The sequence below is a fragment of the Pelophylax lessonae genome (assembly GCF_965119305.1).
Source record: "Pelophylax lessonae genome assembly, chromosome: 4".
Lineage (NCBI taxonomy): Eukaryota > Metazoa > Chordata > Amphibia > Anura > Ranidae > Pelophylax > Pelophylax lessonae.
The window spans coordinates 528,387,020-528,414,337 of NC_138771.1; the positions used below are offsets into that span (position 1 = coordinate 528,387,020).

Sequence of the window (27,318 nt, forward strand, 5' to 3'; positions counted from 1 at the left end):
TATTTACGTGATCAGAAGTTTTCTAACCCAATATTAGGCATTCATGTTTATTGCCAGCCATTTTTACTCAGTACTAGAGACGAAGGAATGCACTGAGTAGAATAATACAAATTTTACTATAAAGCAAAAGCAAGCATGGTTAAAGTAGAACTATAGGAAAACATTTTTTTATGGCTAGAGTAAGGGAGGGTTATGGCCCCTGTAAGGATTATTTTTGCCATCTGTGTCCCATTGGGAAGATTTACCTTCACTTCCTATCCCATAACCAAACAGGAAGTGAGAGGAAATCCTTGCAAATTAAGGAAATCTTTTGGGGACCCGAGGACCCATTGGAAGATTACCAAGACCACCCAAAATTTGAGTTTTCTTTTACTTTCACTTTTGTTGATAATAGTAAACAAGGCAAATGGAGAGAGTAAATCTCTTCTATTTCTCATCAGGGACACAAACAGCAATAAAAGCTGACAGGGGTTCTAATTCATCTCCCCTCTATCCAAAACTAATTAAAAAAAGCTTTGCCTTTATTTATACTTTAACCTTCCTAGCGGTATTCCCGAGTGTGACTCGGGGTTAGATTTTAGAGCCAAAAGCGGTAACCCCGAGCCACACTCGGGGTAGCGCTAGGAAGATCGCTGGATCCTGGAAGAGGTTTTACTTACCTTTTCTCCAGGATCCAGCGAAGACTGCGAGCGGTATGCGGCGGCGGAGCTCTCTCCCGATCGTCTGCGAGCCCCGGCTTCCGTCTCCGGCGACGTGACGTCCACCGGGGGGGTGGAACCGGCGGCAAATTCAAATGTAAAACACACCAAACACACTGATACCGTTCAAAATAAAATAAAATCACATTACATTGCCCCCCAGTGCCCTTTCCTGCAGTTTTACTGTACTTTTTTATGTATATATATATATATATATATATATATATATATACAGTATATATACATATACATATATATATATATATATACACACACATATATATATATATATATATACGTAATTCTTGTGAATGAGCAGCCCAAACCATCTGTATACATTATATATATATATATATATATATATATATATATATATATATATATATATATATATACATAATATATGTATACATACATTTATATATATATATAATATATATATATAATAAATGTATACAGTTGGTTTGGGCTGCTCATTCACAAGAATTACATGCAAAATAATGGTACCGCTTTCAGCACCTAAAATCCAAAAGAATCATACCGCCAGGGAGGTTAAAACTGAAGTCTAAGCACGCAGCTGAATCGAATCCAAAGATGAAATACAAACGTGGGAACTGTTTTAAATCAATATTAATCCTGAAACCAAAAACCTATTATATTGCAGCTTACCGATCATTAGATGTGGTGGCTGCATTCATTTTCTTTTTTTGGCTTTCTTCCCTCTTTTTTCACCTGGTAATCTTGCCAGTAACACCCCTCCTGTATTAGAGTGCCTGCACTCTGGAGGAATGAGACCAGGAGGCACAGCCGGCTGCACCAATATCAGATTGGTGGGTGGGGAGTGTTAAATGTACTAGCAGATTTAAATGTAGCACTGCCCCCTAGGGGACTGCTGAGAATTACACTTTCTGGATTCCCCTGGGTTACCCATAGCATAGCTGCACATATGCCATGGGAATGCCCCAGAAGGTGGGGAATGCTTTGACTGCTTATGATTGGCCCAGTACAGTGAGAGCTTCTTGGTGGGCTCACTCAGCTTGGTTCAGACTAGGATCGGAACCATATGGTTATGACTAAGCGGCTCTAACTCTGTGAAACGCGTTAACCTCGGTCCCGTCTCTGTACAACATTTGTCTGTCATCTCGATCAATAAACCATATCGTTTCAAGTTGGAGTGCAGTCACTCATCGTCTGTGGGAATGATGGTCAAACAAGGATGCTTTGCAGGTGACTGACATCCTCCTAGAAGGTTGTAATGGTGCACAATGAAAACCTGTGGCTTTGTATAACTATAAGGCAGGCTTCATCCACAGCTTGTTTACAAATTTTGGGCAATTTTTAGGCAATTTGCCAAGGCACCCCTGAAGACACCTCAAGGCACCCCAGGGTGCCCGGGCACCCTGGTTGAAAAAGGCTGCTCTAACGTGCCACTGGGTGGATTGGCATGAGGCATACACCAATAGCAAATACAAAAAAACCCATATAAAACACTTTATTCGTGGTGGCCTGCCTTCATTACAATAATAACAACCTAAGGTTCAATTGGGCTTTTAGGAAAAGCTGCATTTTGTGGCATGGACACAGTATGAATTTGCTTTAAATGCATGGGAGAAGTGAGCTTTTAGTGCTGGTTCACACTATAGCGATGTCAGACATGGCATGTGATTCGCACCGCACTGCTATGCAAATCACATGCGATGTATGTGCGATGCTATATAGATTGTATGGCTGAATGAATTACAGATTGTAATTCGCATCGCATTCAGACCAAAGTCGTGCAGGACCCTTTTTTTTAGTCACCAGAATTGGATCGCATGGGTGTTCGCACCTATGCGATCTGATTTCTGTTTGAATCAACAGTTCACACTGCGATAAGTGGACTAATCTGGGGGTGTCAATAACTTTGCATTGACACTCCCGGCAGTTCACATATGGCAGTGTGAACTGCCTAGGAGTTGGGTGCAAAACGAGAACCTGCAATAGAACCTGCAGGGTTCCCGCATCGCACCAGGGTGAACTGGCACTAAAGCTCCTAAATATCAGCAGACATTGCTGGTATTGCAGGGACAGGAAGTGAGGCAACATTTTCCTTATGGGGGACATGTAAAAACCTGACAGATACTATAAAGACAGGTATCAGGCAGTTGTACTATCACTGTATACAGATTTCATTATTTTTGTTAATGAATACATAGCTGGATAAAGGGTGGCTTTTATATTTGTCTGGAATACTACATTAATGGGTGTCTATTTAACTTGTTTTTGCAACATTTGGTACATTCATTGGTTCCACAGCTTACAAGAAATGACAAAGTGAGTGGCTTTTTTTCATATTTTATATCTGTGTGCTGTGTTTGATAACTTGGTTTTGTTTGTAATTGTGAGTTACCTGTTTTTTAATTTTCAGTATTTATATATTAAAAAATTAAAAGAGAACTATTGGCAAAACTTTTTATTTTTTTTGGTTGGAGTAAGGGATGTTTATAACCCCTAATATTTTTCACCATCTGTGTCTCATTGCAGAGATTTCCCTTCGCTTCCTGCCCCATAGCCAAACAGGAAGGACATCTCTGTAATTTAAGTGAATTCCCTGGGGACATCAGGTCATCAAAACTAGTGTCTGTATTAGAAGATTTCCCCCACTACTACTTTTTGGGGGACAACCCAAAATTTGTGATTTTGTTTTGCTTTCATTTTTAATGAGAACAGTAAACTGGACACATATAGAAGTTTAATCTCCCCAACGGGGGCACAGACAGCAATACAAACTGATAAGAGTTCAAATCCTTCTGGACTCCAACCTAAAAAAACTGGTTTTGCCCTTAGTTACACTTTAAACTTTTCAATGGAGCTTCCTCTACACTGCAAAGTTGAATTGCTTGTTTTTTTAGGGGAAAATTAGAGAGCAGTTTTAACCACTTCCATACCACTGAATGTCCTATGATGTCCTAGAACTGGAGACATCTGAATGATGCCTGCAGCTACAGGCATCATTCACATTTTTTTTTTCGCCCATGCGATCAGCGAGTTGGAGAAGGAATCTGCCGGCGCCGAAGGTTTACCATAGAGCTGACCGAGGACCAGATGGTCCCTGGTCATCTCTATGACTCTCGAAGGTCGGGCGTGACGTTATGACGTCATGCCCATCCCTGGCAGTTGTAAACACTGCCGTGTGTTCGGCTGGAAGGCCTGAGATGGTTTTTTCATCTCAGACTTTCCATCCTAGAGGAAAGATATGGGGTCTTATAGACCCTAGATTTCTCCATAAATAGGACCTGTCATGTCTTATTCCTGTTACAAGGGATGTTTACATTCCTTGTAATCGGAATGAAAGTGATAGAAAAAAAAAAATTAAATAAAATAAACAATAAAAAGAACAAAAATTAAAGCACCCCCATTACCTCGTGCTTGCATGCAGAAGCAAACACATACGTAACAGGATCCGCATATGTAAACGACGTTCAAACCACACGTGTGTAGTATCTCTGCGTACGTTAGAGGGAGAACAATAATTCTAGCACAAGACCTCATCTGTAACTCCAAACTAGTAACCTGTAAAAAATGTAAATGCATAGTCTATGAAGATTTTTAAGTAGCGAAGTTTGGCACCATTCCACAAATGTGCGCAAGTTTTTAAGCGTGACATGTTAGGTATCTATTTACTTGGCGCAACATCAACTTTCACATTATGCAAAAAAAAAAATTGGGCTAACTTTACTGTTTTTTTTTTTTCTTTTATTCATGAAAGTGTTTTTCCCCCCCAAAAAATTGTGTTTGAAAAATTTCTGTGCAAATACCGTGTAAAATACAAAATTGCAATGACCACCATTTTATTTCCTAGGGTCTTTGCTAAAAAATAATATATATATATATATATATATATATATATATATATATATATATATATATATATATACACACAGTGCCTTGCGAAAGTATTCAGCCCCCTTGAACTTTGCGACCTTTTGCCACATTTCAGGCTTCAAACATAAAGATATAAAACCGTAATTTTTTGTGAAGAATCAACAACAGGTGGGACACAATCATGAAGTGGAACGAAATTTATTGGATATTTCAAACTTTTTTAACAAATAAAAAACTGAAAAATTCAGTTTTCACTAAAATCTCATAAAAACTTGAACTTTAAAAGTCATTTTCAATATTTTAAAATATACTGTTTTGAATAAAATAATACCTAGTGATCCTACCATGTAGGTGTTTGATCAGGCGATTCCTGTGTAAGATAAAAACACTTTGGCCTTGTCTCCCAGTTTCTGTATTGTTACTCACATGTTGTCACATGGGCTTCCAATAGCTGTTTCAAGACATATTATGCAGACATGGTCCACTTTTGTTATTTTTAGAAACCCTTCATGAAAAGTGCCATGCAGCCATCACTGAAGGTCACAGTGACAAGAAGTGGCTGCAAATAAGCTGCAGGAGATTAGGAGCACTAACACGCAACAAAGGATGAAAAAAGTGAAAACAATTATTTCATTAAACATGTTGCCTAACACACACAGTGCTTTTGTAAAATAAATATATTCTAATTTAAGGATCCCATCCCTGGAGTCTGATTTAGATACAAGGAACTATTAGGCGATTTACTGTGCCTGTCTAGCATCATTCAGAAGCTGAAATGTTTTTGGTAAAACTGACCCCTTAATATGCCTAAGGCATGCCTAAAGTACTAGCATGCTAGATGTTTGCATATTTTTATTTTCTGCTTATTTGGCCATATACGATTTGCTGAAGAGTTATTTTTCTGATTAAGCATAGCTTATTCTTTAATCAAGTATATTTTTAACAGCATTAAACTGGGAGGCCACTAAGTTGGTGCATGAGAAGCAAAAGGGCTGGAGACTGCCTTCTACACCTAGTAAGATCAATGCAGAGGACTTCACCCTTGAGGAACTAGAAGCAGCATTTAGGAAGAAGGTAACTACGAGAGCTTGGGGGATTTGGGCTGACCTGGTATCTTGGTGAGGCTTTGTTATGTTTAAAGTGGACCTGAAGCAAACAAATGAAGATTGTCTGTTATAAAGAACATCTGGAGTTGTTAATTGTGCCTGAAAAAATACCTTTTGTCTTGAATTCCTCCTCAAAAATTAAACTGCATTTATTTTGCCTTGGCACTGTTCTGTAGCATCATAGCTACATATCTTCAGTGTAAAATCATCTAGGCACTGCTGCCCCTGACTGTCTTATGAGATTTGGAGTGAGATTTGGTGGCATCACTACTAGGCTGCTTACTGTTCTCCTTGCTGGAGAGGACCTTTCAGAAGGTGCCCGAGGGCCTGTAGTGCAAGGATCTCCTTGCTTTTTTTTTTCCTTTTCCTTGTACAAAAATGTTATTGAAAAATCAAAGGAAATACAATGCAGGGGTCACCCACACAGGGGTAATTTATGATCACATGTGAATGAGAATCGTTTACACCATCAAACAGTAATAATGAAAAAAAAAAAAAAAGGATGGGTGCACGTCAGTATAATGAACAAGGTTTTAAAGATTTAACAATGTGGCCACACGACAGGGCTGTTGGCCTGAGCAACTGGATGGCTTAAGAGACCCAGGCATAAGAGCGTGTGAGGTGAATGTTAGAAAGGAGCCAGGAAGAGAGATAGAGAAGCGAGGGATTTAGAGTAAGAAAAGGAAAAAGAAGAGAAGAAAAGGAAAGGAAAAAAAGGGGGGTGGGGGGAATACTGCAGGCCCTGGTATTAGTCTACTGATGGGTTACAAGGTGCCATATTTGGCTGGATTTAGTATGGAAAAAGTGTAAGATATCCAAGGTTCCCATATTTTTATGAATTTAGAGTGGGAGTCATGTAAAATGCTGGACATCTTTTCATTGATCATCATAGTAGTGAAACAATTAAATGTGTGAATATCTGCGCTGTGAAAAGAATCCAAAATATGCAAGGCCGCTTACACAATCAGGTAGTATAACCAACCAGTATAAATATATACGAATAAAGTGTAGCGCCAACAATAAGTGCAATGAAGTCCTTAAATAAAAAAGAAAAAGAAGAGTCCAGAAAAACACAAAAAAAGTTCCACTGTGACCCTAGTAAGTAAAGGGTAAATTCAACAATCCATTGTCTTAACATATGTACTGGTGCTTGTCAGGGTGCTTAGATGACCAATCACCGACATTAAGTGAACTCAACACTTACCAGCAAACATGGCTACCATTACAGCAACATTAACACCTGTGGTATATAAGGAGTTCCTCAGAAGTAAATGCAGCGGCCCGTATCCAGTAGCTCCTTCTGACACACTCCAACTAGGGCAAACAAAGCTTACCAAGAACCAAGAAAGATCTCCAATAGTGTAGTATTTTATTAATGTCCAAATAAAAACATCATTATGCATAAAAAATACAATAAAGTTACATAGAAAGCCGCTGCCGACCCAGGATTTTGCAGCGGCATGACGTCATCACCAGAAACTTTGTCAGGTGCAGTTTCTGGAGCTGACATCCCGAAGGACTCCTTATACCACAGGTGTTTTTGCTGCTGTAATAGTAGCCATGTTTTCTGGTGAGTATTGAGTTCACTTAAGGTCGGTGATGGGTCATCTAAGCACCCTGAGAAGAACAAGCACATGTGCTAAGACAATGGATTGTTGATTTCACCCTTCATAATGAAAATTTTAGGGAAAAGCAAAGAATGGACTTTAATGACACACCATGACTAACGACGAATTTTCTAAAATGTATTCTTTTATTAAATTTGTTATTAAAAAGTATATAGAAAAATCCCAACAATTAAATGTATATACAAAATCATATTCAACAATGTACAAAAAATTTGCTAAAATATAAATGACCCTGAACACCACCTTTCTCCCCGGCGTTCGGAAACAATCTACAAAGTATCAAACCCTTGACCCCAACCCCGAGGGGTGGGGTGTTTGTATAGATGGGAATAGGTATCCAACAGCGGTGAGGTGGATTCAGTAATTGACACTGGATTCTACATGTTTCACACTATATATACCTTAATATCTATATACTTTTTAATAACAAATTTCATAAAAGAATACATTTTATAAAATAGGTTGTTAGTCATGGTGTGCCATTAAAGTCCATTCTTTGCTTTTCCCAAAAATTTTCATTTTGATTTAGGATGAGGCACCGTTTGAGTGTCCATAGTGCCACCCTATGGTGACACTTTAGAATTTGATTTCACCCTTCACTTACAAGAAACACAGTGGGACTTTTTGGGGTTTTTCTGGACCATTTTTCCTTTATATTTTAGGACTTCATTGCACTTTTTCGTGGCCCTTCATTTTATTTGCATATAGTGATCAAACAGTCCTTCACAGCTGCAAATGGGACTGTGGGTTTCTTCCAGGCCTTGGCTATGGTATGCTTAGCCGCAAGAAACAAATAGATGGACAGTTTCTATTGATAGGAAAATAGACCTAAGATAGGGCAGTAAAATAAAGGGCCAACTTTGCCCTGCTTTTTTTTTTATCTATTCTGTGGATCTGTGCTTCCGTCACCTCATCTGTCGCCTTTTGAATATTTTTCCACCATTTATCAGAGGGCAGTTTTGACATGAGGAAGAAAAGCCCTGCTCTTCTACTGAAATAGCCACCTTCACACAGAAACACAGAGTAATGATGAAAGGATTGGCTGCAGCAACACCGCAGCTAATACTGGTAATTCTTCCATTGTCCTCTGCTTGTCTTTTGGGCACAGCTTCCACAGTACAATTGCTTATTAAGGTGGATGTGTACCATGGACAGAGGAGGCAAGGGAATATTCAGAATGTACAGCAGGCACCATAATCAGATGCCTGTTTCTATAGCCCCTACACCCCCAGGAATGGGGGAAAAGAGGACTACTCCCCCCCCCCAAAGTGCAGTGCTACATGCAGTTATAGCCATATATACAGTAGATGGAGGAGCTTATTAAAGGTATCTGTTTATCCATCTATCTGTCTATTTTAAATTAGTAATTGTACTTGTAATTGACTGGATGGCCTAAAAAAATTCTGGCATAAGGACCTTTGAAAAGTATGTGCTACAATGAGCAGCAATTGGTTTTAGCAGTGTGGCTTTTTAAAAGAACCAAGGGAAATCACTCTTTGCCCATCATTGTAAGAGTTCTGTTTCTGTATAGATGACCTTACTTATAGGACGCGGTGACTGCTTATATCCCTCTAAAACTGAGCAGCCTTGTCCTCCTGTGAACTTGTCAGTATTCTGAAGTGTAAACACACATTCCATAATTAAGCCCCATTCAGCAATGACAGGCTTCGTTCATACTTGACTTATTGTGCATATTACAAGGTGATAAAATACATCCAGCAATTATCACTGCATTGTTTTTGAGATAAGACCATCTCACAGCCTCCTTTCATCCATCTGATGCGAAAGATGGTAAAAGCTTTAGAAAATTGAGACAAAGGTTGAATCATCTCTCGCACGGAAGACAGAAAACATTGTGAGTCACTGACAGATTGAAAAACAATATGGTTTGTCTTAGGCAGAACAATAACCACTTTCCTTGTTGCTATGGTGCTAGTCGATTGTACACAATACCGCTATGGAAATAAGGAGGAAGTTAACATGCTTGTGGCCAATATAAAAAAAAGTATATTTTTATTGCTTTGGATGTAATTCTTGAATAGAAAGAAAATATAGGAAAAGAATGTGTCTGCAATTAAATGGAAGTTCATTTCCAATCCAGAACCATCTGTCGTTGCTTAAGTAAACAGCCAGCAATGAAAACATAGCTGGTTATGCGTGGCCGTAAGGCATGTTCTATAGCGACAAGATGGCCAGATGCCTCTAAAGAGGCATTCATTTTTCTTTTGTGTCATTTTCCTCCTGGACTAAATTTATCAATGGCCAATCTCTGGAAAGTGATCTAAGGCTGCCCACAGACAGGCAGATGCCTTGCAGAGAATGATGGGCATGGAGTTATCTGCTTGTCCTTGGACCCCCTGGGACTAGTTCTCCCCTGCTGGACTACAGAAAAGCTTCCCCTATGTTATAGGCAGGAGGAGCTTTTTTGTCCAGCAGAAACCCAAGATGATCAATGAACAATATCAAAAATTTCCATTTTGATGGAAAAACTTTGCTGAGAGAGAAGTAGTATAATGAACCAGTTTAGCCCAAATCACCTCACTTACAAGGAAATGAAGGGTCTACAATTTTTTTTATCATAGGTGTATATTAAATGATAAAGTCAAAATATCAGCCAAAATCCAGAAAAAAACACATTACACATTATAAATTACAAATGTTATGAGTTGCAGTTCAGTAAGTAAAATAAGTATATGATCCCCAAGCAAAACATGACTTACTACTTGGTGGAGAAATTCTTGATAGCAAGCACAGAGGTAAGACGTTTCTTGAAGTTGGGTACCAGGTTTGCCCACATCTCAGGAGGAATTTTGGTCCACTCTTCTTTTTCTCGAAATCCCTAAGGTTTCTTGGCTGTCACTTCGCAACTTGAAGTTTCAGCTCCCTCCATACATTTTCTATAGGATTAAGGTCTGGAGACAAGCTAGGCCACTCCATTATCTTAATGTGCTTCGTCTTGAGCCACTCCCTTGTTGGCCTGGTGGTATATTTTGGGTCATTGTCATGCTGGAAGACCCACCCACAACCCATCTTCAGTGTTCTGGCTGAGGGAAGAAGGTTCTCGTCCAATAATTTACAATACATGGCCCGTTCATTGGCCCCTCAATTTGGCAAAGTCAGCCTGTACCTTTAGCAGAGAAATAGCCCCAAAGCATAATGCTTCCATCTCTGTGCTTGACTGTAGGGATTGTGTTCATAGTCATAGTCAGCATTTTTCTTCCTCCAAACACGGCGAGTCGAGTTAATGCCAAAGAGCTCAATTTTGGTCTCATTTGACCACAACACTTTCTCCCAATTCTTCTCTGAATCATTTACATGTTTATTGGCGAACTTCAGATGGGCCTGTACATGTGCCTTCTTGAGGGGGCTGACCTTGCAGGCCCTGCGGGATCTTAATCAGTGATGGCGTATTGTATTACCAATGGTTTGTTTGGTGACTGTGGTCCCAACTGCCTTGAGATCATTCACAAGCTCCTCCCATGTAGTTTTGGGCTGATCCCTCACTTTTCTCATGTTCATCCTTACCCCATGAGGCGCAATCTTGCATGGAGTTTCAGACCAAAGGTGATTGATGGTTATTTTGTATATCTTCAATTTGTGAATAATGCCTCCAACAGTTGTCTCCTTCTCACCAAGCTTCTTGCCGATGGTCTTGTAGCGCATTGCAGGTCTACAATCTTGTCCCTGACATCCTTTGACAGCTCTTTGGTCTTGCCCATGATGGTGAAGTTTGAATGGAAGAAAGAGATTTTGTGGACAGGGGTAGTTTTCCATTATAGCAAGTTGTCGTTAGGAGCACATTCTTAAATTGACAGGACTAATCGGTGTACCACATAAGCACATACTGTAGCCAGTCTGTGGGAGCCAGAAATATTGTTGATTGGTAGGGGATCAAATACCTATTTTACTCACTGAACTGCAACTCAGTTTATAACATTTGTATTTTGTTATGTTCTGGATCTTTGGTTGATATTCTGTCTCTATCATTTAAAATACACCTATGAGAAAAGTTATAGACCCTTCATTTCTTTGTGTGCGGGCAAACTTACAAAATCTGCAGGGGATAAAATAAAAATGTCTCCCTCTGTACATGATTATTTGCGCTGAGTATTTGGGAACCTCATCGTGTAAGTTTTGAAAGAGGGCAGACTCTGGGGATCTATGGATATTCATTCCGGTCACCGAATAGAACAAATCACTTTAAAGTGGTGTTCCAGCCTCCAGCCTCCCCCTCCAAAAATTAAAAGTCAGCAGCTGCACATACGGTAGCTGCTGACTTTTAAAATTAGGACACTTGCCTGTCTGGAGTCCAGCGATGATTGCACCGCAGCCGATGTTTCCATTGGCTGTTGGGTGCTGCCGTCGCCATTACCGGTGAGGGAGCCCGACAGTGAAGCCTTACGGCATCACGGGCGGGTCCCTAATTTGCATGCGCGAAGCACGCTGCGCATTCGGTTTGGCTCGGTGGCGGGGGAAGGAGGAGGGGGGCCAAACTTCCGAGGGACAGTGCCGCGGCACGGTCTCCTGGAAGTAGGGAACGGGTACCTGTCAAAAACAGGTACCCGTTCCCCCCTCCCCCCTGAAAGGTGCCAAATGTGGCACCAGAGGGGGGAGGAGAAAGCAAATGAGCGGAAGTTCCACTTTTGGGTGGAACTCCGCTTTAAGGTGACATTTGGGGTATGAATTTGGATGTGGTTTGGGAACAACTAACAGGTACCTGGTGTCAGCTTAAACCTTTGCAACTCCCTTTCCTACTCTATGATACATCCTCAAGGCTAATCAAATAAATCATGCATCATATAGATGTGTAAAAATATATAATATGTTACATTCCCAAGAAATTAGCATTCCTCGTATATCTGGAAAGTGTTACAACTACTGTAAGTATTTTAATTAACTTTTTTTCATGAAAGAAATCAATGTGTAATTATGGCTCAAAGCTATGTTACATTTAAAAGAATACCTGTTTTTATATACTCTTCCCCTGTGTGTTTTGGGTGAATTGCACCTAGCTAGCTCAAAAGCGGTGAATAATTAATTTTACAGAGAGATAAATACAAATTGATAAACCTTTATTTTTCAGGCACAAAACTAAATCTCGAAATATATCCAGCATTTGAAAAGCACTAAAACGCAGCAGTTTCCTCTCTTTGAAACCTGACAAACCTCTCAGCATGTGTTTGGATGCGTGTTACTTGATATGAAATGATTTTGTTTTTTCAAATATTCCTTTTTGTAGAAAAAAAAAAAAACTGAGAGACTCAGATGTATATTGAGCTCAGCAGGTTGCAATAGAAGAGAGTAATAATTCAAAACAAAATAAAAATTGTTGTCTCCATTTATTTAGAACTCCTAAAGCCAAACTTGAGTTTCTCAGATGATTTTATAAGCTATTTTCTTTGCATGCTGTCTTTCAGACGTTCTTTAAGTGTGAAGAAAAAATTGGTACAGGTTTTTGGGTAAAGGTTTAGGACCAACTCATGTATTAGACCTAAAAAGAAAAGAAAAACAATCTAAAAGCTAATTTATGGTCCATAAACCTAATTCTGAAAAGGTTGCTCTTAAACTCTACTTAACCTAAAGTGTAACTGCTATAGGCACTGGGAGGGGAGTCTGAAGGCAGTTACACTTTAGAGCCCCGTTAGAGTTATGGGATAGGTTGAGGTGCATTACCGCAAGCATGTTAACAGGTGGTATTATTTGCTTTGTGTAAAGGCAGCATTTTGGACACTCAACAACAGACTAAAATATGAATCTGCAAATTTTTTTTTTAACACAGCATATTGTGGTACTTTGCAGCATAAGTTCCTTGAAGGCTACTGTAGTTGTGCATTGAGGTGCCATTCCAAATTAATGACACTTCAACATACACCTCCAGCTGAGAGAATGAGGGTAGTTACTCTTGCTGATTTCTTTCTAAAATGCTGAATCCATCAAACAAGTACGAAAGATTGAATGACAATTGTGCTTGCCTGAAGACTTTGAGTCCAAAGCATGTTGCAATACTCTGTTTTTAAAATCACAAGGAACAAACTAGTATGGCTTTGTGTATGCCTCCAATAGTAAAACAGACTCAATTAAAAAATATCATCAAATTTTATTGATACAAACATTAAAAACAATTTTGACATACAGTATGTTAAAATAATTCATTACTGAATGTTTGAGATCATAATCATATCAATAACCATTTCCTGGATACTCAACTTAGGGTTCAAGGTGGTATCTGTGATAGGGTCTATGCATTTTATGGGAAACCCTTCTTCCTCAGGACCTTAAAGACCTCGTAAGTGTTCCCAATATGATTACAGTGCTGTGTAGAAAACTAAACAGTAGTTGTTAATTGAATATAATGACAATGTATTATATCAAATAAACATAACAGCCAATATAATACATAGAAAAACATCCCCTAGTGAAGACGGAACCAGAAAAAAAGTGTAATTAATATATATATATATATATATATATATATATATATATATATATATAATTTTTTATATATTTTTTCTATTTATTATATTGGCTGTTGTGTTTATTTGATATGATACATTGTCATTATATTCACTTGATGTTTTTTTTTTTTTTTTTTTTTTCTATGTGGCACTGTAACCATTTGGGAACACTTACGAGATCTCTTAGGAGAGAGCAGGGTTTCCTGTAGAATGCATAGACCCTATCACAATAACTATTTTGAACCCTAAGTTGAGATTGCAGGAATTTGTTGTTGGTATGTTTCTGACCTCAAACATTCAGTATTTGTATCAATAAAATTGTTGGTATTTTTTTTATTGAGTCTGTTTTACTATTGGAGGCATATCTAAAGTCCCAATACTTTGTCCTTTGTGATTTTCTGATTGATATATGGGGATTATGCCTCTTCTGGTAAGTTTTTTTTTTTTTTTTGTGTAATATGAGGATAACGACATATGTGTTTGGTTAATGCTCTGTTTTAAACGGTGTCAGTAAAGCTGTTTTTGTCCTTCGCCAATACATTATCATCCTTTTGTAGCTGTTTGATTATTTCAGCATGGGAATAGGCTCTGAGCACCTAGGGGCACGGTTGAGCAGTGAGCTTCCGGGTGTGCTGTAAATTAGTATAGCTACTTCCTTTGATGTCTTTAATTTGACAATTTGTTCTGAGTCCCTGACCCAGAACAAACATGTAGATTTAAAAGTCAGGGGGATGTCCACACTTGTTTCATTGCATGAAACACAAATTAGCATGACAGCCAGGAAACTAGCATTTTTAGGGCAGCATTGACCGTGTCCATGTTCTCTCTGAACAGATTTCATATAGAGTGGAGCTCCAGGCCCACAATAACACTAACTGTAAAGTTCCCTAAATTGTGCTAATGCTTAGAATTAGATTATTTTTTTTTCAAAACACCTTTCAAACTATATATTTGTAGTAGTGAAAATCTTCTCAATTCTATCTTTATGCATCATATTATTTTAAAAGAAAGCAGCAGTGGAGAATTGTACAGCCTATAATGTTACCGTGTACAAGTCTCTCAGACAGCTGAGGGTTTGGAGTGGTACTTGACTTAGCAGTGAGCAGAAGAAATTAACATAAAAGCTATCACTGATAAGAATTTCTACAGAGAAAGCCCCATTGGCCTGCACAACTTAAATCTGAACATACATTATTTTGACAATAAAACCCCTTACACCAATAATAGCGTTGATAAAATACTGCTTACAAATTAATTATGTGGACACTCTTTCAAATTGCTAATTTTAGATGTGCAACGCAAGGACGTGGTTTGACCAGTTTACGTATGAAAGAACGTGAGAGGCCTCCACAGAGCCCTCCTTACCTCAACCCTTCTGAACACATTTGGGATAAATTAGAATTCTGATTGTGAGCCAGGTCTTCTTGTCCAACATTAGCCAATGGGTGTAAATTCAAGAAGAGTGGGGGCTTTTACAGCCACACAGAGGGCAATATAAATGACCATGGGTTTGAAATAGGATGTCTAGAAAGCTCAAATAGGTAGGATGGTCAGATGTTTAAAAACTTTTGGCCATATAGTGGACATGCAGTAGACCAAAATATTTGTGCTGCAAAATCATTATCAACAGGGAAGACCTTCTATATTGACATACCTGTGCACTTTGTCTATGGTATGCAGTATGGAGAATCTTATTTATGCTGATTTCACATTGCATTTATATATATATATATAATATGACCTGGGGGCATCACTGAGGTCACTTGGTTAAAATATGTGCCAGGACCCCACCTACATGTTGGCGTGTTCTCCCTGTGCTTGTGTTGGTTTCCTCCAGGTGCTACCCATACTCTAAAGGCATGCTGTTAGGTTAATTGGCTCCTGTTTAAACTGTACTTAGTATGTGTGTACAAATTGGCTATTCACATGTTATCACATTTTACATGCCAGCTCCAAGCTAAATAACTGGGGAGAGTTAAGGAAAAATCTGCCAACCAACCTTGTGAAAAATTTGCCAGGAAAATTATATAAGGAAGGCTTCAAGAGTTTAGGTGGAGTGCAGCGTGATATGGCGGCAATCACAGTCAGGTTCAACAGAAAACTTTTATTGAAATCATGCAGCAATCGTTCATAACAAACCCAGTGGGGAGGGCTGCCCAGCCAGGTACGCTCACGTTCTCCAGTAATGTGAAGAGAGCAGGTCTCAGCTGAAATGGCTGCATCTGTTAAGAGAGCAGAATGCAGCCTGGTCATCTCACACCCAAACAGGATAATGCCCAAAGGAGTTGCGACCCTACGCTTTCAGTTATCCACCTCTAGGGCTGTCCCTAACAGGCAGAGTACCTGTCCCTACTATACCAACTCGCAAAAAGCATGTCAGGCTGGGGAGTCAGGGCCTTAAATAGGCTCTGGCTGACCCAAGGTGGTTGCCATAGTCACATGGAGCAGCATCAACCAACTGGATTGCTTCCCCAGTGATCCAGGAAACCATAAAGGATCTGTGTTCCTCTTGACTTGCTCTCGAGCTACAAGGCTGCTGCGGATGAGTGCCACCTGCCGATTGCTGAGAGTTAAATGCAACTGAATGAATATATACATACATACATATATTTGACCTATTTATAAATGCTTGCTTGGTGGTAAAATAAATAATTTCCATTGTTTGCCCACTGTTAGATTCCATTGATTCGATGGGGGGTGATTTCAGTAAAATTCTGCTTTAAATATAGCACAAGCATAGCAAGTCTTATTAGTATAGCTGGGGGACTTTTAGGCGACTGAAAACCATTTCAATGAAACATCTGAAGATGACTGTGCAGCATTAAATACAAATTAATGAATTGAATTTAAGAATGAAAAAAAAGGTTCTTATTCTTTTATGAGGTTCACTTTTATGAACAAAGTCCATACAATGTCTTCCATTACAGATCCCCTCTGCACACCCGGATCTTGTAAAGGCTTTCAGATCGTTTGACGTAGATCAGACTGGATGTGTCTCTCTAGATGCCTTAAAGTCAGTCATTAATAACTTCATCTTCCCGCTACCAGACCGAACATTTCATGAGTTAATGAGCAGGTAAGACCCCTGATGTTTCCTCCAGAGTGCAGTACGATGTCACAAAAGATGGATTAACCCTCTGCATTATTTGCAGCAAATATCCCTGTTAATTCAAAGTATTTTTTTAATCCAATGATAATGTTTTTTTTTTGCTTACTGTAACACTTCTGGTCTATTGTGAATTGTGTTTATCTCTACAACATTACATACCGTATGAGAATACAGATGGGTCTGGCAATGAGTCTACGGGGCCGGATAAGAAAAAGTGGTGAAAAATCACTGTTGCCTGTGACTATTAATGAAATTCCCATTAAAAAAAAAAAAGACAACTGCTATCTGATTGGCCGCTACATTGACAAATTTTCATTTTTTTCTTTATATTTTCTCCATTGTGGAGAAATACATTTATCTATGATTAAATATTATGAAACAATTATTAAAATCAAAATTGAACCAGTTGACCCGTATCACACCGTTAATGCTATTTGCTGTTTTTTTGCTTTGATGAAAAAAAAAAAAAACAATACAGTACAAAGGTATCACCGCTAGTTTACAGCAAGTGGACTTTTCAACCCCTTTAGAGCCATCATTAGTGCTGTATCTAGTGTTGAGCAGGGATGTGGGGACATGTTTACTGTCATTTTGATCTTTATTATGTCAATCCAACCAAAAATCTTATTTTAATTAATAATGGAGTCTATTAAGCTGAGTCAGCTCCTGGTTTCTTATGTCATAGGTTCTCTAGACAGAGCGGGAAACCCTTACAATGGGCAACTCCCGCCCCCACTAGGCAGTGGGGATGCCAATGCATGGGACCGGCGACCGCGATTGCCGCCGGGCAGTCGCGATCCCTCCCCGCTGAGAGAGAAGAACGGTCAGCTGTTGTAAACACAGCTAACCGATCTTCTCTCTGAAATAGTCACAGAGCGCCTGTGATCCTTCTATATAGGATCACAGGTCTCTATGATCATTTCACAAACCCACCCCCCACACAGTTAGTAAACACTCCCCTAGGCTCACTCTTAACCCTTTGATCACCCCACCTGCCAATGTCATTATTACAGTAACAGTGCATATTTTTTAGCACTGATTACTGTAGTAATGTCACTGGTCTCCCCAAAAGTGTCAAAAATGTCAGTTAGGGGTTTGATCTGTTGGCCGCAATGTCGCAGTCCCGCTAAAAATCACAGATTGCCGCCTTTGCTAGTAAAAAAAAAATTTAATGTAAAAAATGACATAAATCTTTCCCCTAGTTTGTAGACGCAATAACTTTTGCGCAAACCAATCAAAATACGCTTATTGCCATTTTTTTTTTTTTACCAAAAATATGTAGCCAATTACAAATTGGCCTAAAAAGATGAAATATTTTGATTTTTCCTTTTTTTTTTTTTTTGGAAATGTTATATAGCAGAATGTGAAAAATATATATATTTTTTTATAGTTGTCGCTATTTTTTTGTTTATAGTGCAAGAAATAAAAATCGCACAGGTGATCAAATACCACCAAAAGAAAGCTCTATTTGTGGGAAAAAAAGACATCAATTTTATTTCAGTACAGTGTTGCACGACCGCGCAATTTTCCGGTAAAGTAACGCAGTCCTGAAACGCAAAAAATGGCCTGGTCATTAAGGCCAACGCCATAAATCCTTTCCGATCCAGAACCGGTTAAACATTTCATCATGCTAAGGAGGGTGTAACCTACCTACTTTGAAAAACAGAAATATTCGTTTCAGGTGAACTTTGCCTTTAACCTGTCATATCCATCCTCATTAGTTAACTAAGCCTTGGCCTTGAGAGCTGTTCTGCCATCCAATCACTCTTCTTGGAAGGACCGGAATGGAGTACTTGTATTTTATGTATTTTTTACTAAAATATGTTAAGTCAGGATACTAAAAAGTAAGGCGGATTTCTGAAGGTGTTCCAGATTCACTAACCTACATTCATTTATTTCCAGTAACACAATGCTTCCCAAAATAGGATCAGCATTTCAGAGATGAACAGTACGCTCATAATGAGAATTTTATGCAGAATTACCAGCCATTGCAGAGACTGCACAATTGTATTTTTAGGATAATAAAGCATTTACAGCAACTGAACAGGCCCGCTTATAATAATGTATGGGAGTCTGCTAAACTTTGCTTTGCTGGATAAATGTCTTTGTCCTGGTAGGCCCCTCTGCTGGGATAAGTCTACAAATATTCAATATGTGGGTGGCTTGTGATTTTATATCCAAATTGGTACATGTTAAAGCTGAAAAATCGTATTATATTATTGGTTCCTGTCAAATCCCAGAATGGTATTTACACTGCGAGACCAAATGTTGGTGGACACCTAAGTGTAACACCTATCATAATGAGACCAAAAGCAGACCTTTCTAATGTCTGCGATCTGATGTTTCCAGTGAAGGATAACTTAAAACGTAGCTAAAACCCCCAAAAATGTAATATTTTGCAGCTTACCAGTCCTTAGATATTTTAATTATGGTGGTCACATTATTTTTCACTTTTTAGGAACATTTTCAGTATACACAGAAAATACTTGTTGATCCTACCAGAAATTCTTTATCCTTGTCGATTCCACTGAGCTGGAAAGAAAATAAAAATCCTGATCTTTATTGTGTAATCTATTAATCCCACATCCACCATTTATAGTGGAATTAAACCCTTGCATATACCCAGTGAAATGAACAGCCTCAGATGATACACAGAGATGAAACAAATCTCCTTACATAAGTTATACATGTGTATCTGCTGTCTTCAGCTTTCCATATTCTTTAGAAAATGCACATTGTGTTACAATTTCTTCTTCCTATTCCAGCACTGGGTGTAGAGTCTTGGCATACACTTTGTAAGAGTTGATTGGAGGAAAGACACCCCCCCTCCCTTTCCACATGGGCAGAGGAATGAATAAACTTGCAGAGCTGTGCTGTGAATAGACATGCTCTCTGCTAATCGGTCTCTAAGTCCCTTCCCCGACCACCTGCTTTTATCTCCTGTATCAGAGAACTTGTCAGAAGTTATCATGCTGATAGCCGAGGAACAGAGCAGCAGAAAGACACAGGACTTATGGCTTTGGAGAGAGATAGGTAAACACTATAGATATATGTGCCTAGGTCAGAATTCATGAATAGGCTTTACATCCACTTTAATGGAGAAGAACAAAAGCTGTCATCCTGAAAGTAGAAGTATAAATAGAAGTCCAGCCACTGTAATAACCATGACTAAATCCGTAGTGTAGAAAAAATATAGTTACCCAAGAACAGGGACTGCTCTATCATACTGGTGGTAATGCTGAATGCCTTCTGAAAAGTGATCTGTGGTGGCAGCTGTCAGGCATTCAGAAGGCACCTCTTTCTGCCTCCTGATGCCTGTTTTTTTTTTAAAATTCTGAACAGCAATTTTACATGGTGGGACTGCTCCGCAACTGCAGGCCAAGCACCTGGCTTGAAGTTGCGGTGCAGTCCAATTATCTCAAAAGGTGAGTTTGACAGGCAGAGTGCAAGTTAAAATTGGCGCACCTGCGAAGCAAAGCTTTGTGACCACGGTGTACAGCCCTGTCAAGCTGTAATGCTAGAATTCCAGGGGACGGTAAAACCATAGCATGGCCACCAGTTTTTACTGCACACCCCCATCCCCCCAACCTCTAGTGTGATACAGCCCAATGTATGTTATTTGCAGGATCACCAGGTGAATATAAAGAAAAAAAGCCTGAAAAAACATTTCTAATTTTTTAGTTTAGCTACATGTTTCAGCATTCAAAGACATTTTAGACAATTCTGCATTTACAGCCTTGTGGTAATAGTTTGGAGAACGCCATTTTCTGTTCCAAGATGATTGTGTCCCTATGCAAAAAGCCAGCTCCATAAATACTTTTCAATAAAGATATAGAATTGTAAAATTTTTGTGTGTTTATGAAGCACAAAGAAAGTGTTATGGAGATAGAGAAGGGGAGTGATTGGTGTTTTATTATCATTATCAGGTATATGTGGCTGTGGAATCATTCCCAGAAATAACCTCTATTAAGCCTAGAGCATATAGTCATGATGAAAACACAGGAGCAAATAAATCTAGACTCAAATTAGTTAATTTACACATTATTAAAAACATAATTAAAATATCTTACTCCCAGCCAGAGTAATACCTGGATTAGGAGCTGTGTTTAGTTCCTGTATTATAATAAATTAATCAGTCTCAATGTGTTTAATCACTTTCCCCTTCGGTGAGGGGAAGAAGTTGAGGTATATGAAGTATATGAGGTATATAAATATATATATGAAGTATATAATAGAGCCTACAAGTCACATATAGAATGCAATGAATGGCAGATATACTGAAAATTTGCTATACAGTTGCAGGTTATTTATTACTAAATGTAGTCTCCTGTTGCAAAAAGGTGCACAGAGTTTGCCAACAATTTGATTTTAGAATTCCGCCTTAATATTTACTATAATTATAAAACTGTTAATGGTATAAGATTGACTTTGTAACATTTGCCACTCAATGAAGCCAAGCATTTCCCCGTTATTCCGTAAGGTGACCCACTCTTCTCTTACAGCTGAGTGGACATTTGGCATTCGCTTGCTATGGTGAAAATCACCCTTATTCCTTTATTTACATTTAATGTTAATCAGTGTCATCTGCATTGGGTTGTTAAAGTAGATCTAAGTTAGTTTGTATTGCCATCTGTGCCTCCCGTTAAGGAGAGTCACTGTTCAATTTATTCATAAACAGCATTGAGGACGGGATCAGTAGTTCTATATTATTATTATTATACAGGATTTATATAGCGCCAACAGTTTGCGCAGCACTTTACAATGTGAGGGAAGACAATACAGTTACAATACAATTCAAAACAGGAGGAACTAGAGGGCCCTGCTCGTTAGAGCTTACAATCTAGAAGGGAGGGTCAAGTGAAACAAAAGGCAATAACCGTGGGTTATGGACTGATGGAGAAAATGGAGGTATATTTGTTAGGTGTGGGTAGGAAATGCTTCTCTGAAAAGGAGTTTTCAGAGATCGCCTAAAAGCTAACAGAGTAGGAGATAATCGGACAGATAAGGGTAAGGAGTTCCATAGGATTGAAGAGGCTCTGGAAAAGTCCTGGAGGCGAGCATGGGAGGAGGTGACGAGGGAGCCAGAGAGCAGGAGGTTTTGAGAGGAACGAAGAGAGCGATTAGGTTGGTTTCAGTTTTCAGTTTTGCAGATGACACAAAATTGGCCAGGGCAATAACTGCACGGCATGAGGCAGATATCCTACAGAATGACCTGAACAAAATAACAGAGTGGGCAACGACATGGCAAATGAGGTTTAATGTGGAGAAGTGTAAGGTTTTGTACTTGGGGACTAAAAACATAAAAGCGCAATACACTTTAGGGGGGGAACCTTTGGGGGAATAAAAAATGGAGAAAGATCTGGGAGTCTTGGTAGAGGAGAGACTAAGCAATAGCATGCAATGTCAAGCGGCAGCTGCCAAAGCCAGCAGAATATTAGCATGCATAAAGAAAGGGATGTATTCCAAAGATAAAACTATAATCCTACCACTTTAAAAAACTCTGGTCCGACCACATCTGGAGTATTCTGTCCAGTTCTGGTCGCCAGTCCTCAGGAGGGATGTGTTGGAGCTGGAGAGAGTCCAGAGAAGGGCAACTAAACTAATTAGGGATTTGGAGGACCTTAATTATGAAGAGCGTTTACAATCGCTTGATTTATTCTCCCTGGAGAAGAGACGCCTGAGAGGGGACATGATAGCAATTTATAAATACCTCAATGGTGATCTCAGCATAGAAAAAAAGCTATTCAGTCGCAAGGATTGCATGAGGACTCGAGGGCATACAATGCGATTAGAGGAGAAGCGTTTTGACGCACATGTATTGTCCATTGCTGTCACCATCAGGATGCTGGTTAAAAGCAATGATGTGCAGCTGTTAATAGAGTGAGTAAGTGCATGTGGAGGAGGTGGCTGCAAAACATCTGGAGGAAATTAACAGTGCTGGGAAGCAACAAAGATGAATAAAAGAAAACATGACAATTGTTTTGTGTTTTATCAAAACTTAATGTGATCAATTGAGGATATAAATCGACATTAGTAAATTTCTATTTAACATGCCTGCATACTGGGCAGTAAAATAACGTTATCCCAATATTGATTGGCTGAATCAGCAGGCATATAGAGCAAGAAGCTAGTGTCTCTCTTCTGTCTGTACAGTGTGGCAGGTGTGTAAATCATAAAAACTACAGGAGGAGACTTCTAAATGTATTTCACCAATGTGGTGAGCCCATAGAGCTGATGGGAGGTAGCTCAGAACTCTAAAAAATTTTGTTACCCTATTTACCCCATGTAACCATGCCTCACATCATGGAATCGCAAATATAATCATTATTCTACAAGCCATCTGCCAGGTAAAACGCTCCCTAATTTTATATTTAGTTGATCATCTGAAATTGCGATTACAGCTACATTCTGCCCAAAATATATTAGTGTAGAAATTGGTTCTCTCATTCTCCTGAGCTGAGTTTTATTCAGTTTGCATTTTCATTTTTTTTTTTTTTTTTTTTTTTATCTATAGCAGATATTCCTTTTTTTTTTTTTTTTTTTTTTTGGCTGATGATTTTTCATGGAGCTTTCACACATGCTAAATTTTCTATTTTACGGTGATTTTTTATTTTTTTTAATAATAAAATGTCAGTAAAATGTCGACACATGCATCTAATTTTCTTCTCGTCATACATGGCATGATTTAGTTAATAGCGCTACGCAGTGTCTCTGCTTGAAGCAACTTTCGCTAACGCCTTGACTGTTGATCTGAAGCATGTAAAAAGAGAATATATAAAAAACCTTTTACATTTTTCTCATTGTTTTTTAAAGAACACAGTCACCGTCTTCACTAACATATGCCCACTTTTTCTTTTCTTCATTATTTTTATTACATTTTGTTCCTTCTTTCTGCAATACTTCACTTTGCTTTGTCTTTCCAGCCAATACGGCAGTCACAACTGGGCTTATAAACTAAATATTATTGCAGGTACAGGTTGATTTATGAAAGATTTATATTTCCCTCTTAGTTATGTTTAATTTGGATTTTTCTGACTCTTCATGGTGGAGGTCAAGTGAAGTCGAAGGCCCCTTTCACATGATCTGACCAATCAGGTCCGCCTGTGCGTTTTTCAGGCAGACCTGATCGGGCCACTCATTCTACCCTATAGGGAGGCGGATTTCAGTGGACATGTGTCCGCTAACACCTGCCTGGCATCCGATCTGACAAGATCCCGCTGAAAACAGACGGATGTCGATACATTCGCCATCCGTCCAGCGGGTCGGATCAGATAAAAATAATCAGGCTGTCCATTTTTATCCGATCTCCCCATAGAGGAGAGCAGAACTCTGGCAGGTCTGTCTCAGCATAGTGAACAGAGATGGACCTGTTATCAGCCTGCTCAGCTGGGATCAATGGAGCGATCCCTGCTCAGCAAGGGGAGTCTGTGAAAATGGATCGGCCCGTGTGAAGGGGGCCTAACATTTGCTGCCCTCTCAACTGCCTGAATTTTCACATTTTTTCCCAGCTTCTAAATGTGCAGTTTGACGTCAAGCAGTTGTCAGGATAGCCTCTGAACCCTAATTTAATCAGAAGTGTCATGCATCGCCAAAGTACACCTAATGGCAAAAAGACATGTCTCTTCTGCAAAAAAAGGCTTTCATACTTTCCTCTTCACAGGATGCTTTAGAATGTACACTGATCTATGCATGTGCAACTCAGTGTACATTCTCGGCACACCTCCATGCTGAAAGGAAAGACCTCCTGCGTGAATGCACGAGAGTTAGGTCATCCTGGCCTGGCCGCCAAGTTGGCCAAAGACCCTGAACCCAGAAAAGGCTGGGGAGAGAATAGGGGTGTGGACGAGGTAGCTCGCAGGCATTTCAAGGGTCACTATTCAAGGATTTAGTTCCGCTATAGGATGTGGTTCACCAATTTAGTGTGGTGTGCACAGAGCCCTGACCTCAACCCAACTGGACTCTTTGGGATTAATTGCAATGCCAGGGTCTTCTTACCTTGCCTCACCTCACAAATGTTCTTTTGGGACACAAAGTACCTCAGACACACAACAAAATCTCGAGAAAGGTTCTAGCCAGAAAGAGGAAGGGGGTGAGGGGAACTTTTTTAATAATACCTATAGTTTGAAAATGGGATGTTCAATTTATGTTCATTTATGTGTGATGGTCAGATATCCACAAACATTTGGACATAAAGAGGTTTATTTACTAAAGGCAAAATGACTGTGCACTTTGCAAAGTGCAGTTGCTCCAGAGCTTAGTAAACGAGGTAAAGCTTCACTTTGCAAAAAGTACCCAATTACATGCAAGGAAAATAAAAAAATAAAAAAACAGCATTTTTGCTTGCACATGATTGGATGATGGAAGTCAGCAGAGCTTTTGCTCATGTACTAAGTTATGGAGAAACTGCTCTTGCAGAGGGCAACTGCACTTTGCAAAGTGCACAGTGTGTTTGTCTTTAGTAAATCAACCCCAAAGTGTATAAATTATGTCTTTGTAGACTGTAACATTACCACCATCCTTCTGTGGAAACACCTGAATACAATCATTTAGACAGATGTCCACATGCATGTGTAGGTATGTGGGTCAGGTATCCTCAAACTTTGACCCAGTCAATTGGTTTAACCTCTTTAGAACCGCCTGCCCACATTGTACTGCAGATAACGGGTCCTACAGGCACATTGACTTACCTGTACGTCACTGGCCTCTTCCGGGTACAGGGCACACAGGGAGAAGGAACAAATAGATTTTTAGTAAAAAAGCAATGCATAATACACACATTAACACTTACCCCTTGATTACCCTGAAATGTCAACCCCTTCCCAGTGTTATTAGTACAGTGACAGTGTAAAGTATTAACACTGATTGCTATATTAGTGTCACCGGTGATGTTAAGGTCAGTTAGTTCCCACCCAGTGTCAGTTAGCCCCCGTTCACACTAAGGCGACCTGTGAGGCGACCTGGTCGCCTCACAGGTCGCCGTAGGTCGCCTCCCATAGGGAAGCTGCGGACCCGTTCTAATAGGAGCGACACAAGTCGCTCCGACTTAGAAAAAGGGTCCGGAGCTTCTCTGGGGCGACCAGGAGGAGACCGCCATAGACTTCAATGCTATGAAGTCCGTGGCGGCCGCTCCGAGGTCGCGGCGCGCTGCTTGCACCGCGACCTCGGAGGTCGCGGTGCGAGGTAGCGTCGCCTGCATGTGAACGGGGGCTTAGTGTCAGATTGTCTTATCACAGTCCCACTATAAGTAGCTGATCACCATCATTATTACTATAAACAAATAAATAAATAAAAATTCCAGCATATATACCATAGATTGTAGATGCTATAATTTTTACACAAACCAATCAATATACACCTATTTTTTTTTATCTTTTTACCAAGGACATGTAGCAGAATTTGTTTTGGTCTAAATTTATGAAAAAATTTGATTTTTTTATGGATATGTTTTATAGCAGAAAGTAAAAAAAAAAAAAAAAATATATATATATTTTATTTTTTTTTTTTTTAAATTTTTGGTCTTTTTTCATTTATATAATAAAAAACCCAGTGGTGATCAAATGCCACAAAAAAAACCTTTATTTGTTTGGGGAAAAAATGACAAACAATTGAATTTGGTTACAGCTTTGCATGCCAGCGCATTTAAAATAGAGCAGCGCTAAATAGCAAAAAATGGCCTGGTAATTGAATAGGGGGTAAAACCTTCCAGAGCTCAAATGGTTAATGTGATATGGGGATGGGGAAAAATCTATAGTTTCTTTTATATTTTCTAGGGTTAAAGATGATCATGTAACTGCAAATTACCCATATTGAGACAAATACCTAAAGAAAGACAGCTGCGATCTGTTGATGAGGTCTCCACTCTTCATAAATCTTCCTGGTTTTTATTTTATATAATATCTCTGAACACTATATGGGTAAAAAAGAAACAGATTAAACAATCTCGTTTCCCGTCATGAGCAGATTGTGTGGCTACTGAATGAGTGGTATTATGGGCACATAGAAAAGCTATATTATAATTTTCTGCCGTTGTTTTCATACAATGGCCGCTGGTTTTCATAATCATCCAGTTTATAGTTTTCTCAAAAGCAACAGAGTAAAGCACAATGGATTATTATGCAAAGAATATAATAGTTAGCGTATTGAAACAAGGATTCAGGATTTCTTGCAAGAAAAGTCTTTCGGAGTAAGCATTATGCAACTGGTAAACAGTTTGGGCCCATCAGATGTATTATTCTGTTGCAAAGCATTGTCTATCAGGATGCTGTCCACTGAGATGTACACAGCAATTAAAAGGAATATTCAGTTAATATATGTTTTCAAACATTAAAGTACAAAATTACCCCTGTTTACCCTATATAGTCAAAGGTTTGTGTTCACAAACCTCGTTTGTGACAAAGGCTTGTGTCCACGTTGGCCATATAGTGTATACAGAGGTAAGTTTGGTACTTTTACAGACAC

The 27,318-nt window shown here is 39.1% G+C and overlaps 1 protein-coding gene across 1 annotated transcript in view; it reads left to right on the plus strand.

Annotated features, from left to right (window-relative positions):
• The window catches only part of EFCAB6 (EF-hand calcium binding domain 6), a gene marked incomplete at its 5' end in the record, with an annotated part of 240,295 nt that overhangs the window by 79,947 nt on the left and 133,030 nt on the right, over window positions 1–27,318 (plus strand). The window contains 2 exons of the mRNA XM_082254131.1: window positions 5,509–5,636; window positions 16,679–16,827. Coding sequence (XP_082110257.1) covers window positions 5,509–5,636; window positions 16,679–16,827 — 277 coding nt within the window. The remainder of the gene's footprint in view (window positions 1–5,508; window positions 5,637–16,678; window positions 16,828–27,318) is intronic.